Source organism: Lepus europaeus, chromosome 3 (assembly GCF_033115175.1).
Source record: "Lepus europaeus isolate LE1 chromosome 3, mLepTim1.pri, whole genome shotgun sequence".
In the NCBI taxonomy this organism is placed as follows: domain Eukaryota; kingdom Metazoa; phylum Chordata; class Mammalia; order Lagomorpha; family Leporidae; genus Lepus; species Lepus europaeus.
In genome coordinates, this window is record NC_084829.1 from 72509271 (window position 1) to 72525010 (window position 15740).

Sequence of the window (15740 nt, forward strand, 5' to 3'; positions counted from 1 at the left end):
TGTTGGCTGACTGCATTTGGTGAAGATAAAGGAGGGAGGGAAACCCCTTAGACAGTTTCTATCTCTTGGTGTCTTAAAATTTTTGCCTTCATAAAGAATCCAATTTGGTGTAATTGAGGGAAAACACCCATATTTTGGCAGTCCCATTTTACTACATCTGCTTATCCATAGCAAAAGAAACTATATTTTTTTAAGAAAACAACTCAGAAGTGAAACTTTAAAAGCAAAGAACTTTAAAATAAAAAGAAGGTTGCATGCACATTTTAAGTGGTTTTAATTTTGTGAATATTATGTTCCAACTCAAAAAATATATTGCACAAAGCTTTAATATTAGTTATTTTTCTCACATTCTGGTGAGATTCTGATAAACATAGTTGACTTTGGAAGTAATACAAATAATATCTTAACTGGTTAAATAATTTCAATAAACTGTGAAGAACTGAAAGCAGGATATTACATTCATATAGAAGACAAGTACATATCCATAAATTCAGTTGGCTCCAGTGAAAAATAAATTCTCACATACTTAATAAAAATTAAGAGAAAAAATTAAAAATTGTTTGAAAATAGAATGTATTTCCATAACTATTCAACACACTCTTTTGCTCTCAAAAAAACCTGCAAAATTTCAGAGAATGTCTGATCACACAGTAAGCCTCTTATATTGGATATTTTTAAAACAAAATATATATTAAATAAATACAGATCTCCACTGTTAAAATAACAAATCTGTGGATGGCAAGGTAAAATTCCCCAAATAACATTAATGAAAAAACACCACCAGGAAATAAATGTACCATGTCATGGCATCTATAAACATTTCTGTTCAAATTTATGAATCTATAGCATTTTCCCTAGATAACAAACACAACTGTCATCACATAATAATGGAATAAATGATAAACACTTAAAAAATAACTGCCAAAATTAATTCAACAAAACTTTCCCAATTTTTATAAATTTAAGACAGAGAGATTTTTACTCTTTTTCCTTGCTTTCTAATTAGTGCTTTTAGCACAGGTATAGCATTGAGAGTACACAGGAGGCCCTATGCCTCAAGTGCATTTTATCTTCTGTTGTACATGTTACTGTTTTCGGAGTTGTTGTTTACCAAAATCATGTACATCCTACTTTTACTATGTTTTTTATTCATTTCCAAGAAAATTCAACCATAGGATTGGAGAAAGGTGGAAAACATTACATTTCTCACCATTTACTAATTTAATTTCCCACTGATTTTTTAGAAGCTGTGAATTTTTTCAGTAATGTTGATGTTTATGCTAATATATAAATGTATCACATCATGAATTTTATTTTCTGATTGTCCTAATATACAGTTAATTCTTCTCATTTTGTGAACATTCCAGGCATTTGACATGTGGTTCATAGACTTTATCCACTATCTTCATCAAACTCCAACACTTTATGAAATACTTGAAAAAAAATCTTTGTAGAAGATACTCTTAAGAAACACTCCCATATGAAAAATAAAAGGCTAAAATAATTAGTAATTCAGTGTTGTGCCTTGAATGGGAAACACTGATTATATTTCAGAAAACATTTATAATTATTCCATTCAGAAATGACTGTAGTTCAGATTAGTGATTGGAGATTTATTTACAAAAAGGAGAGAGAAATTATGTGAGCATAGGATAGTACCAGGGTTGCATGTTAAGGCAATTTTTTCAATTAGATGTGGATATCTAGATGTGACTATAAACTTATTTGCTTATGCATGATATGTCCATTCATGTTTTTTGTGACTATCAATTAATTTTGCATATTGTCTCTCATTCCAGAATTAATCTGATACATTTTACCCTCTCAGATTCCATTCAGTTTACACAGAGGCCTTAGCTGTAGCATGGCAGAAGAAAGCTCAGTGCCTGTCTAAATGACTGCACCATCATCCTAGCTGTTCTTGCAGCACCAAATTTCATTATAAATTTAGGAGAATAAAAAACTTCAGCTCCAAAGATGCATACGTTACTTGTAATATCTTAAGTTAAAATCAAGAAACTGCTTATATCTTATCTTCTAGCATTTTCACAATTAGTACAATAAAATTCTCACAGCTTGAGAAAAAGCAGTTTGCTTCAAAACTGCTGATCTGTGACACATCCAAATATTTTTGCCTCAGAGGCAAATAGGGAGCTCAAATGTGAGTCAGGAAAAATAGAACAATACTAAATAAAATCTTTTTCTAATTGAAAATGTCATTACAGTTCAACATTTTCAGGAAACAAAACTCAGTAACAACAACAGGAAAATCTTCACACATACACACACTAGTTTTCTTAGTAATCAAAACCAGGGAAGGTTATATGATGCTTTTTCAGTCACTAAAGCTAGGGTAAGCCTACTCTTCTTTTAATTAAAAAAATCAAAAATAGTTTTTAACAAAGAATAGTTATTTTATTTATAATACTTGTTGAATATGACTTGCCAATTCCACGAGGTATATCTTAAAATCTTAGGTTATGTAGGGGAAGAAACCCAGCATTAATTCCTCTACTCCAGAGACTCAGCATGGACCCCCTCTGGATTTATTAGCCTGGCATAATCTGTACCCAGAAGAATGAGTCAATGGTATTATTTGTGTGGCTTTTAGTTATCCATGTGAATTCATAAGCATTCTTACCATAATCTTGGTATTTACCTGACAGATGATTTTCTGCCTTCAGAAATTGAATTGTCACATCTTGATTTATCTTTAAAATTATCTTTTAAGACCTGATTGAAAATGTCCATATTTTTAAAAACTAATTTTTAAAATAAATTATTAGGGTTTCAAGTAGATTTTACATGTACATTTTCATACAAACCTAAATTCTACAGCAGCTCTGACATGGAAACTTAAGTGACACATGTGCTTTTTGTCTTTAAAGATTATATTCTTTAACCTACATGTGATTATGAAAATCCATAAAACGCAAGGAGAAAAAAGTTGTCTATCTCAGGATTTCTTACTATTTAAAAGATGCTAACTTATCTAGATCAGTTTTTATTTTCAAGCTTTCATTAGGGATAGGTTATGAGAAATATCCTGGTATCACAGTCCTTATTGTAAGTCTTATAAGTAAATAATACAAACAAATATAATTGAGCTGTCATTCAGAACTGTTCCTGTACCCTAATTGGTTAAACTGGTACATATCCTTGTATGAATTTATTCCATATGAAATTCAATTCATCTAAGGTTCTTGGCACAGAACACCAGACAGAGCAACTTCAAAAACTAGCTTTTAAAATTAAGCTCTTAAGGCAGAGCATTATTTGTCAGTACTGAACCAGGATCAAAATCATAGTATTATACAAATGAAAAGGAAACCTCTACCAGAATCTCCTGCTTCTAAGTTTTACCTATGTTTTACTTTTTCTTGAAAAATAACAAATTGATGAAAAGAATTATGGGTTACCATTCTGAACACAACAATACCAATACTTTGAGGAACTGACAGTGTATTCCACAGATATATGTGCCATAGACTATGAAAAAGGAAACACTTCTGGGAAAAAGTCACATTACAAAATGTATTATAAAAATAAATTACATAGCATGTGCCCATGAACCTGAAAGCATTGCAAAAGAGAAATTTCTTTTGGCACAAAGATTCAATTGCTCTTGCTACATATTTTCATGTTATCAGCAAGGCCATTTTCAACTGTTACATTATACCCTCAAAAAAAAAAAAATCACTGGAAGTAGTCAAATGTTTCCAGTCGTGATCAGTAGCATGGAGAACTTTAGTGATGATGAAGGACTGTAGAAATATTATCCATTCAACAGGGATTCAGAGGAAGTACACACACCCAATATGTGTTTGGTTTACCATTTCATCTGGAGTTCATACGTAACTGGTGAATGATGATGCTTTCTATAAAGAGAAGAAAGACATGGTATTTTCAATTACACTGAAACTCAGATCAATAGTTTATGTGAGGATCTTTACCACATCATTTCACCTCAAGACTACATGTTAAATACACAAAAGCAGGTTCATGATCCTGGTAGTAGCTACTAGAATACTTTACAATTCTTAAGCAACTTCATGTTGCTTACATGCTATATCTCAAATTCTGAAAGGCCTTGAGAAGCCATGTCTAGTATTCTAACAATATTAGGTCAATTTGACCATTCCTTGAAAACAAAAGTAGTGATTATTTTATATATGTACAGTAATAATGAGAAACTAGAAACAAGAATGCTTCCTATTCTGGCCAAATTCTTTCTAATCTTAACTCCCTGAATTTCTTTCTTTTTTTTTTTTTTTTAAGTGCATAGATTAGAGTTTTAATAAGGAGATATTCATTACACATTCCTAAGAACTGAATAAATACAGATGACTCACTTTTGTCTCTGATTGCTTCTTTTTGCATAACTCTATATGCTTTCACATCTAAATTCATTCCAATAAAAGCACATGGCTGGACCGTTCTGATTACTATCTCAAGCACAAAATAGATTGAGATAGTAATCAGAAGAGTCCAGCCATGTTATGGATATTTTTATATGAAATTATTTTATTGGTGTTACTTTTATATTAAGCCTTCATAAACACATGTCATCCTCACGTTTTTTCATTCAGTCATTCAAGAATTATTTACTAACGCCATCCATGCTTGGATGGAACAACACTGGTGAGCAGAATGAGACAGTCTTTCCATCACTGAGGTTATACAGAGCAGAGGACAGAAAATAATATGCTTCAAATAGTTTCTCCACATGAAAATTTTATTGCCTCCTGTCAACATATGACAATATTTTGAGAGCAGAAACATATATCAAGGTTTATCAATAGCCTGAGGAAATTTCCAAGCATTCCTTTCACTTTAATTTTCAATGCCTGCTATTTGCATTTTAATTCTATGTGTGTAATAAATATTTAAATGAACATTAATCAAATCACATTATGCCATAAATCTACAGATTCACACTAATTATTCATAGGGGATGATCCTTTGTGGGAAAAGAAAAAGCTTTCTTATTTCCTGAACTTTGCCAGATGATGGCCACTAGGTAGAGCTGTTTCCACTCCTTCCCTCAGCCTTTTGGCTTAAATTTGAGATAAAATGGATATGAAAGCAAAATAAAAGAGAATACATTAATGTCTTATATACTTTAGAATATTTACCTCTGAGGCTTTTATAAAGTTTTTAAGACCTACGTACTTATTTTTCATTATACCAGAAACCCTTAGAAATTGATTTTTCATAGTAAAACACATTAAGGACAGAGATCCTACTTGGGGAGCATGTACCCAGTGACTCCCGTTGTTGATTTAACAATTGGCACTCTTATTCATGACGTCAGCAGTCACCCGAGGCTCTTGCCATCAGCTGTCTAGGCTATGGAAGGCCCTTGAGTTCACCAACTCTGAACTTGTTTAGTCAAGGCCGTATCACAGTGGAGGTTCCTTCCTCCCTTTGGAGAAAGGCGCCTCCCTCCTTGATGGCCTGTTGCTTCTGCTGGGGTCTTGTTCATTAGGATCTTTCATTTAGGTTGTTTTTGCCACCGTGTCATGGCTTTCCATGCCTGTGAGACTCCCATGGGCCTTTTAGCCAAATCCGAAGCCCCAAGGGTTGATTCTGAGGCCGGAGTGCTGTTTGGGGCCGTTTGCCATTCTATGAGTCTGCTGTGTGTCCTGCTTCTCCCGCAGGATCATTCTATGAAACTTAAAAACAACACTACTAGTCGAACAATACCCTATACCTTGTGTGGTTGTGTGAGTGCAGCCTGTTGAAATCCTTGCTTAGTATATACTAATTTGATCTTCATTGAGAATGAAACTCGATGAAGGGCGGGATGGGAGAGGGAGTGGGAGAGGGGAGGGCCACGGGAGGGAGGGAGGTTGGGGGGGGGGAGCCACAACAATACAAAAGTTTGCACTTTGTAAATTCACATTTATTAAATAAAAAAAAATAAAATAATCAAGAAAAAAAGAAATTGATTTTTTTCTTTGAAAAATTATTCTGGTTTCAAACTATCTAAATGCCTAAAAATATATAAATACTGGCAAAAAATTAAAAGCACTAATTAAAATATTATGTAGTTAAAAATCAGGGTCTAAGATTAAAATGTTATTTCCCATTAAATACTTTTTCCTTACTAAAATTCTGAGCTGGGCCAGCACTGTGACACAGCAGGTTAAGCAGCACCTGTGACACCAGTATCTCATATAGGCACTGGTTTGAGTCCTGTCTGCTCCATTTTTAGCAGCTCTCTGCTAATGCACCTAGGAAAGCAGCAGCAGATTGCCCAAGTACTTGAACCCCTGCCATCCATGTGGGAGGTCTGGATGAAGCTCCTGGCCCCTGCCTTCAGCCTGGCCCAGTCCTGGCCATTGCTGCCTTTTGGGGAGTAAACCAGCAAATAGAAGAATTCTCTCTCTCTGTCTCTTCCTGTCTCTGTAACTCTACCTTTTAAATAAAAGTAAATAAAATCTTTAAAAACCTAAAATTCTGAACTAGGTTTTAAAGAGTGACGTGACCTGTGTCTCAAATCTTCCTAATATAATTAAATTATATAAGTACTTCATTTCCTTCTCTTAAGAAAGAATAGAAGGCATCAACTTAGGCTGGCGCCGCTGCTCACTAGGCTAATCCTCCACCTTGCGGTGCCAGCACACCGGGTTCTAGTCCCGGTTGGGGCGCTGGGTCCTGTCCCGGTTGCCCCTCTTCCAGGCCAGCCCTCTGCTGTGGCCCGGGAGTGCAGTGGAGGATGGCCCAAATGCTTGGGCCCTGGCACCCCATGGGAGACCAGGAGAAGCACCTGGCTCCTACCATCGGTTCAGCACGGTGCGCCGGCTGCGGCGGCCATTGGAGGGTGAACCAACGGCAAAAAGGAAGACCTTTCTCTCTCCTTTCTCTCTGTCTCTCTCTCTCACTATCCACTCTGCCTGTCAAAAAAAAAAAAAAAAAAAAAAAGGCATCAACTTGAAGGAGTAAAATTCAGAATTGTTCTTATGGTCAATGTAATTTTTTTTTTTTTTCTGAGAGCAAAAGAGAGCATGAGATCTTCCATCCACTGGTTCACTTCCTAAATGGCTGCAATGGCGAGAGCTGGGCTGATTTGAAGCCAGAAGCCAGGAGCTTCCTCCAGGTCTCCAACATGGGTGCAGGGGCCATCCTCTGCCGCCCTCCTGGGCCACCAGCAGGGAGCAGGATCAGAGGCAGAGCAGCCAGGGCACAAACTAGGGCCCACACAGGGCGCCAGAGCAGAGGCAGCAGTTTCACCTGCTGCAGCGGTCTTGACGCCACCCCTGGTCAATGCTTGTGTCTTTGTTTCCTCAGTACAATATGAGAGCATCAGAAACCATCTCCAACATCCTTTGCAGGTGTGACATTTCTTGTTACTATAGCACCTTCTTTTTTTCCCGTTGAATGCTTAAACCTCTTAATTCCTGGAATTGCTTGGTCTTAATCCTAGCATTTTTCAGTCTCTATGATGATAGCATTACATTTTTTGGTTTATTTGAAAAGCTGAGAGAAACACAACAGACATGATCTCTCATCTGCTGGTTCACTTCCCAAATGCCTGCAACAGCCAGGGCTGGGTCAGGCCAAAGCCAGGAGCCTAGAACTTCATCTGAATCTCCCCATGTGGGTAACAGGAGCTCAAGTACTTGAGCCATCATCTACTGTCTCTCGTAGTGTACATTAGCAGGAAGTTGGGACTGGAAGTGGAGCTGACCCAAACGTAGCCTCTCAGTGGAATATAAACACCCTAATTGGTATCTTAACCATAGCACCAAATACCCACCCCTGGTAATAGTTTTTTACAATTAGTATTTGGTAAAAATTTGAGTATTTGTACATAGAAGAAACAATATCTTGGCTGAAATATTTTCTTTTGTTGTTGTTGAACACTGCTTAAGTATAACATAATGGCTTGTGTAACAGAAGAGAGATTTCTGGAACAGTTTAGACTTCCTTGCTACAGCAAGCTCAAATTGTGTCAGATGTTTTTGACAGTCTGCCATAGAGTGTTGCTTGCAATGGAATATTATTTTCAATTACTAATGTTTCAATTAGCAAACTAGCAATCCATAAATGGTATATATGTGTGTACATATATACATATGTTATTAACTAGACTGTCTCACAAATATTTGGTAATGCCAAGTAAATTTATTCTAAATAAATTCTATCAATAAAAGATGGTATTTTAATATTTATATGGATGAACTTCATTTAAAAGAATACAAGTAAGCCCATTATTTTATACATATGGAGACATATAATTTATACAGACATGAGACAAATTCTACATGATAGTGTTTTCATTGAAACTTATTAAACAGATTTATTAAATCTTTAGTTGCATATAGTCTAAGTTTTTCACTAATCTCAGCTGAGAATACTCAAATAAGAATCATCCAGCCAATACACAAAATTTTGAGAAATATGTGTTGTTTTACACCATTACATTTTGAAATAACTCATTAACAGCAAAACTATCTGATGCATATGTAATTCATAAATGCCAGGAACAAAAATTAATACTTGGAGATAACACTATTATATTCATGCATAGAAATGGAGGAGGGCAGAACTCCCAAGTCTCTTCCTGTCTTTTTATAATTTAGTACAATAAAATAATGTTTACATTTCATTGAAGTTACAAAGTCAGTGAGCAAATTTTATTCCATCTCCTACTCTGTCTCCATTTCATCCCAGAATGAGACTAAGCATAGCTGATTTGGAGCCTTTACAATGACCATGATAAAATCAGATACAGCTAGTAACTTTTCTCTTTCTAGTAATTTGTACAGCTTTTAATAGGCAGATTGGGAACAAAGATCATAGTTAATTACATCTATTAGCAAAAAAGCACTTAAATTTAGGGCCCTTTGATATGCAGACATTTATTAAGATAATTGGAAGGAAAAAAAAAACCTAAATCTTCGTCAGCATATACACATGAGGGACACTAGATTTTTATATACTTTTGACATTAACAATTTACAGAAATGTAGGACAGGTGTTTGACAGAACAGTTAGCATGCCAGTTAGGACAGACATCCCTTCCACAGTGCCCATGTTGATACACTGGTGCCACTCCCTGTTTTAGCTCCTGCTAATGGGCACTCTGGGAGGCAGTAGATGATGACTCAAGTAGTTGGGTTCCTACCATTCACATGGGAGACCCAGACTGAGTTTCCAATTCCTGTCTTTAGCCTGGCTCAGCCCTGGTTGTTGTGGGTATTTAAGCAATGAGCCAGCAGAGAATCCCTTCCTTTCTCTCTCTTTTTCTCTCTCTCTCCCATCTCTCTCTCTCTTTTTCTCTCTTTCTCCCTCCCTCCTTCCTTCCCTCTCAAATAAATACATTTAAGAAAAATTTTCCTGGGCCTGGCACTGTGTCACAGCAGGTTAAGCCACAGCTTGCAGGGTCAGCATCCCATATGGACACCAGTCTGCTCTAATTCCAATTCAGTTCCCTGCTAATGGCCTGGGAAAGCAGCAGAGGATGGCCCAAATGCTTGCACCCACATGGGAGACCCATAAGATTAAGCTCCAAAGCTGCATCTATGAAACAGAATTTGGAGAGAAATTTGGGGAGACTATCTTTTGAGCGCTTGAGGCAAATTGGAATTGTTTCTCCCCAGGAGAGCTCCTTGTCTGTGAAGTGAGAGAGAGGTACTTCAGAAAGTCAGACCCCCCGGGCACTGCAAGTTTTTACACTCTGCTCAACTCTTTGCAAAGGGACACTGGAGCTCTGAATTTTAAAAGTCTCCTTTACTAAATGAGACCAGGTCACTTTAAGACAAAACACAGCAGAAGTTCAACTTACAGCAGGACTTCACCTCAGTGCAGGAGGGCTGCTTCATCCAAGTCACAGAAAACATTTCCTCCTGGATTTTGCCTCACTATGTTCTGTGGCTCCCTTCCTAACAGGGGCCATGTCTAGAAGGCATGATACCAGCTCAGGGATATGATGCTCTTCCTCTCCACCAGCCACCAAACCTCAGCTTTGAACCTACTGCCTTCAGGGTAATCATCCACCTGCCAAAAAACAAAAAAGGTCCTACATTCTCTATGCCTTTTGGAAGTAGGAGTATCTCAACACTACTTATTTTCAAGTGTCTCATTTTCATAAACTGCTTTAGGTTCACTTGTGTTATTATCACATTCAGAAATTAATTAGCGTTCTGACAAAACATCTGTTTTAAATAGGAAGTTCAATAAACTTCCCCTGTTGACTTGGACTTGGATTTCTTCTTTTGGATTCAGCTCAGCTAATTAAAAAAACTTCCGCTAATCAGTTCTGTCATTTGCCCTAGAAAACTTTTGAACCAGAGGATATAAATTCTCTTGGGCTTTCTCAATGACCTAATAGTTTATTTGCTTCCTTCCAAAACATTTCCCACTCTTCCATGAGCCCAGATCATCTGTTAACTCCCCCAGTTTGCAGGAGTTAACAATAATCACAGATATGACTGATACCTTCTTTTTCTGGGAGGCCAGTCCTTATCTCCAGCATGATGTTTCCCAGATAAAAGCAATTTTGAAATAGTTTCCCCATGTATAACATTCACTATAAATGAAAACTTAATGTTGGGAAACTAGGTAAATATTTGAGCCAAGCTCACACAGTTTCTACTCTTTTAGATGCAGAAATTAAATGCCTAAATTGTGTGAAGTCTATGGGTGGTCATAAAATAGCATGAAAGGGGCCAGTGCTGTGGTGTAGTGGGTAAAGCCGCCGCCTGCAGGGCCAGCATCCCATATGGGCACCGGTTCGAGGCATGGCTACTCCACTTCTGATCCAGCTCTCTGCTATGGCCTGGGAAAGTAGTGGAGGATGGCCCAAGTCCTTAGGCCCCTGTACCCATGTGGGAGACCTGGAAGAAGCTCCTGGCTCCTGGCTCCTGGCCTCATATTGGCACACCACCAGCTGTTGCAGCCATTTGGGGAGTGAACCAGCGGGTGGAAGACCTCTCTCTCTCTCTTTTCTGCATCTCCTTTTCTCTCTGTGTAACTCTTTCAGATAAATAAATCTCTGTCTCTTTTCTGCCTCTCCTTCTTTCTCTGTGTAATTCTGACTTTCAAATAACTAACTAAATAAATTTAAAAAAAAAAACAGCATGGAAAATAACATTGTGTGTGAAAATTGTCATCAAACACTACTATAAGAACTTTTATAAATATAGTTTATTTTTTTTAAGTATCTCCTGTCTATATTTTTTAAAGATTTATTTATTTATCTGAAAGGCAGAGTTACAGAGATGCAGAGGCAGAGAGAGACAGGTCTTCCATCCGCTGGTTCACTCCCCAGATGGCCACAATGGCCAGAGCTAGGCCCATCTGAAGCCAGGAGCCAGGAGCTTCTTCTGGGTCTCCTACGTGGGTGCAGGGGTCCAACAACGTGGGCCATCTTCTACTGCTTTCCCAGGACATAGCAGAGAGCTGGATCAGAAGTGGAGCAGCTGGGACTTGAACTGGCACCCATGTGGGATGCAGGCACTGCAGGTGGCAGCTTTACCTGCCAAGCCACAGTGCCGGCCCCACACATATAGTTTCTATATGGATATCTCAGTATCTTAAAATCATTTGACAATATTATTTTGGTCTAAAGGGTATGGGTGTTTCAGTCTATAAATATACACTTAAATAAATAAATCTATACTTTGTTCCTATGAAGTAATTTCATCACATAAAATAATGAATAATGCACTAAGAGAAATAAGAACTGATTTTTTATTCTGGCCTTTGATTTTGATTTTTGATTCTGGCTTCATCATTAAAAATATGGTTAGATATTTCTAACCCTTGGGAATTTACTTTTTTAAATTATTTTTTGCTTTTGTGTTTTTGTCACTGCTGCTGTTATTTTTTAATAACAGAGAGAATTATCCTCTGAGGTCTGGTTCAGCTCTAACCAGCTCTGTGATTTTGTAATTCTGTCCATCACACATACCCAATATATTAGCGCAAGTAGAGAGGCTAAAAGTGCTTTTACCAAATCAGTAATTAATCATTCATTCTTAGGAAAAGTAATGTAGCAGGATCTTAGAAGTTGCTTGCTAAGTCATGGGGAAGCCTATGATACTATGACTAAGAAGGAATACCAGAATCATAAAAGCTTACAGCTAAGGTAAAGTCATTTGCCAAAGGTAATACAGCCTCTTGGTGGCAGACAAGAGTGTCATTCCAGTCCCATCTCCTGGCTTTCAGTCCTCTCAGGTATCTACTCCATTGTTCAGTAACCTCATTCTCTGAATGTTCACCTTGATATCTATCCAAAATCCAGATCCTACTTGTTGGTGGTGGTGTTCAGTCCTTTTAAATGAGTGCTTCTGTCCTACTTTGGAGGATCTTTCATGAACCTGAGGAGCATGGCAATCTCTGAAACTTTCTTTTGGGGAATTAGAAGCACCACAAGGGATGGCCATTTGTGACTCATGCAGGGTGTATTTATGCTTCACAGAAGAAAGTGCTCACATCTCCTTTGTTCTTCACAGTGTGGTGGCTTCAGAGGCAAGAACCCCCCAGTCCAGGACTCCTGGCTATTCTGCATCCATTACCTGCCACTGTGCCTTTGGAGGAAAGCAGAAATAACGCATCCAGAATGGAACTACCTGGCTCTCTACCAGTTCCACCATCTCTTCCCACCATGTTCTCATACATGACTTGCTGGTTCCCTCTGTGACTTTTTGCATTGTAGACCAGGGGAGGAATTGAGAGTACCTCTTTCTTGCCCTACTTCCTTGCCTTTCTTCACCTGCTAGTTTTGTTCCTCTAGAGTGAATGGCAAGGTTTTTTAGCCTTGTAAAACCCATGATAGATTCTGAAATAACAGCTTTCTTCCTAGAGGAGGCAATGTTTGTAAAAGAGATGCTGAACAAAGAAGGGCACAACCATCGGAGAAAGGGCAATTCAGGGAGAAGGAGCAAACTGAGCAAGTCAAGGAAGGATGGCAGGGCCTGGCATGTAACAAGCAGTTCTCTAAGCCTAGAAGACAGGGATCCAGCCATAGGAATGCCAAATGTGCTCAGGAAACAAGAGAAAGGGAGAACCCAACCACAGGCAGCCTGAAGTGCCACACCAAGGAGTTGGCATTGTATTCTGCAGGTAAAGGAGGAACATTTGGAAGGTTTCCAAATATTGAGTGACATGATCATCTTGCACTGTGGAAAACAGAATGAAAAATAGATCTGAGAGTTTTGAGGCTGGAGACTAATGAGACCAGTTAGAAGGCTATCAGAATAATTCACAAGAGACATTATGAAAACCTCAAGGTGAGGATGGTGGAAGTAATGGAGAGGTTTGACTGACAGAAGAGGTTAGGGGGCCAGAATTAGAAACTACTTGAGGACTGAGGGAGGGTTCCAGTTTGAGTGACTGGTTGGATCAGGATACCGCTGCTGAAGGGGAGAAACATGAGGAGGAGAGTTGGAAGAGGGATGGGAGGCTTTGAGAATGGTTTTTACACCAACTGAGTTGGAGATATGCAGTGCAAAGTTAGACACAAAGCTGGAGATGGAGGTCTGGGAGTTAGCATATGAGTGAAAAATTAAGTCATGGGAGGATATCAGATGACTGGAGAAAGCATGGAAATTAGGAAAATGGTTTCTGACAATGATATGGGGAAATCAATCCTTACGAGGTATGCAATATGCAAAAAACAAGGAGCCAGCAAGGGAGGCTGAGGCAGAATAACCAGACAGGTAAAAGGAAATGCAAGGGAGCTGAGATGTCTTGGTCAGGGAGGGAGACGAGCATAGCCTAACTCTGCTCTTACCCTCAACAAAGACCAGAGGTTTAGCTTCTGGAAACGCTGACTTAAGAAGTTCTGGACCTGAGCACAAGGATGGGCAGCACAGACTGAATGGAGGGGAGTGAAAAGTTCACACACTGGACTATGAAATTATCTCATCTCCCCTGACCTATGTCAGGGAGGATACTGGGGGATTTTATCTACAGAAACTACTGGTAGGTGCATGGCAAAACAGAGAGATAGATGGAGAGGAGAAAGAAGTAGAAGACAAGGAATCAGGAACAGAGGATTCCACAAAGGCAAAAGGACAACAGCTGTGCAGCACGCCCAGCAGACAAACAGTCCAGACTGAGGAGGGAAGAAGAGGGCTGAGCTAGGAAGGACTCCAAGGGGAAAATATGAAACTGATGTGTTTAAGTGCTTGGAAAAATTACTGATAGTGTTTGGCAGAACTAATGGAGCATTTGGAAAAAATAAAGATAGATACATAGAAAACCAAGTAGATAAAAAAATTAAAGCAATTATTCTTTTGAAGGGGGAAAAGTGGTAAAAGAGCATAATCATAGTATACTACTTGGCTCAGCAGGGAACAGCACTTACACTGTAAATGTATAAATATATAAATATATAAGCATACAAATACTGGCTGCTGATTTATCAAAACATTTATGATGCAATCATATTGGGAGGATAGGGAAAAAGGAAGAGGGAACCAGTGAGAGGATTAAATCTTTGATCATCAGATGATAGTAGAAAGAGACAAAAGATATCTAAAATTTAGAAACAAAAAAGTCACAGTAAAGCATGTTATTTAGAAATACAGACATAAATGCCAGCTAGGCATTGGAAATGATTTTCCCCAGGGGAAAATTTGAGAGGGTCAGGATTGTCTTTTAGTACTGGCCGATGTTTTACCTTTGTAAATGAATTCCTTTAATAAAGAGAATAAATATGAAGCATGATAGTGGAGGCAGAAAATGTTGAACGTTAGCTTAATTCAGTTGGACGGAGTCGGGGCAGCAGCTATAGGGGACTGCCCAGGTGAAGGAAGAATTTTGATAAAATGGAAGAGGCCAGAGCATATTTATATCCTTTTGTGTAACCAGCAGGTAAAAAGAAGGAATTGAAACAACAATGAAGAAAGATAACCAATGAGACCCTGGAGGAGGTAGACAGGAAACACTAAGCTTTATCTGGGTTGGGGAAATTTTGGAATTACATGAGTACATTCCTATTTATGAGGAAATCCTCTGTATGCCCATTTCCTCATCACTTTGTCCACCCTCTCCCTCTGCCCTCCAGTCTTCAACATACTTGTCTTCTTATCTGTATCCCTGTGGTTTTTCCAGTTAGGAAAGTTGTACTTCTCCCTCAGGATTCTGAGTCTCTAAGGGAATGAGAAGTTCAAATCTTTTTTATAGCTTACATTCCTGGCCATGTTTTCATTTCCCTGAGATGGTTGTACCTTCAATGAATACACCAAAACCTCCAGAGAGAGCCCAATTGCTACCCTTTAACCAGTCCCCACTGGAAACATAATGGAAACACCAGTGGAAACTGAATAATGCTGTTTAAGTAGATGACCTAGTTATGGAGTCACCTTTTCAAGGAATGATGGCCATTCTGTGGGTTGTATCTCCTCTTAGGACATTTCTGGAACCATGCATGTGTGGCGGCCACCATCACAAATGTGATGAAATATTCAACATAGTTAAATTATTCTCAGGGGTGGGCATTTGGTCTAGCAATTAAGATGCTGGTTGGGATGCCTGTATCCCTTATCAAGGTACCTGGGTTTGATGCCCAGCTCTGATTCTCGAGTCCAGTCTCCTGCTAATCCAGATCCTGGGAGGTAAGAGTGATGGCTCAACTAACTGGGCCCCTGCCACCCATGTGGGAGACCTGGATTGAGTTCTTGGCTTATGGTTTCAGCCAAGACTCTTGCAGGGATTTGGGGAGTCAACAAGGGAACAGGAGTGCTCTCTCTCTTGCTCACTCGCTTTTTCTTTCCAAATAAAAA

General features: G+C 38.5%; 1 protein-coding gene and 1 non-coding gene across 2 annotated transcripts in view; both read right to left on the bottom strand.

Moving 5' to 3' along the window:
- Window positions 1–378: 378 nt before the first annotated feature.
- Window positions 379–15740, bottom strand: part of FILIP1 (filamin A interacting protein 1) — a 315951-nt gene continuing 300589 nt past the window's right edge. Inside the window, exon 8 of the mRNA XM_062186381.1 lies at window positions 379–3878. Within this exon, the coding sequence (XP_062042365.1) occupies window positions 3838–3878 (41 nt within the window). The 3' untranslated portion in view covers window positions 379–3837. The remainder of the gene's footprint in view (window positions 3879–15740) is intronic.
- LOC133757250 (small nucleolar RNA SNORA28) lies at window positions 7868–7994 on the bottom strand. The gene has a single exon (XR_009865623.1). It is a non-coding gene; the product is annotated as a small nucleolar RNA SNORA28 (small nucleolar RNA).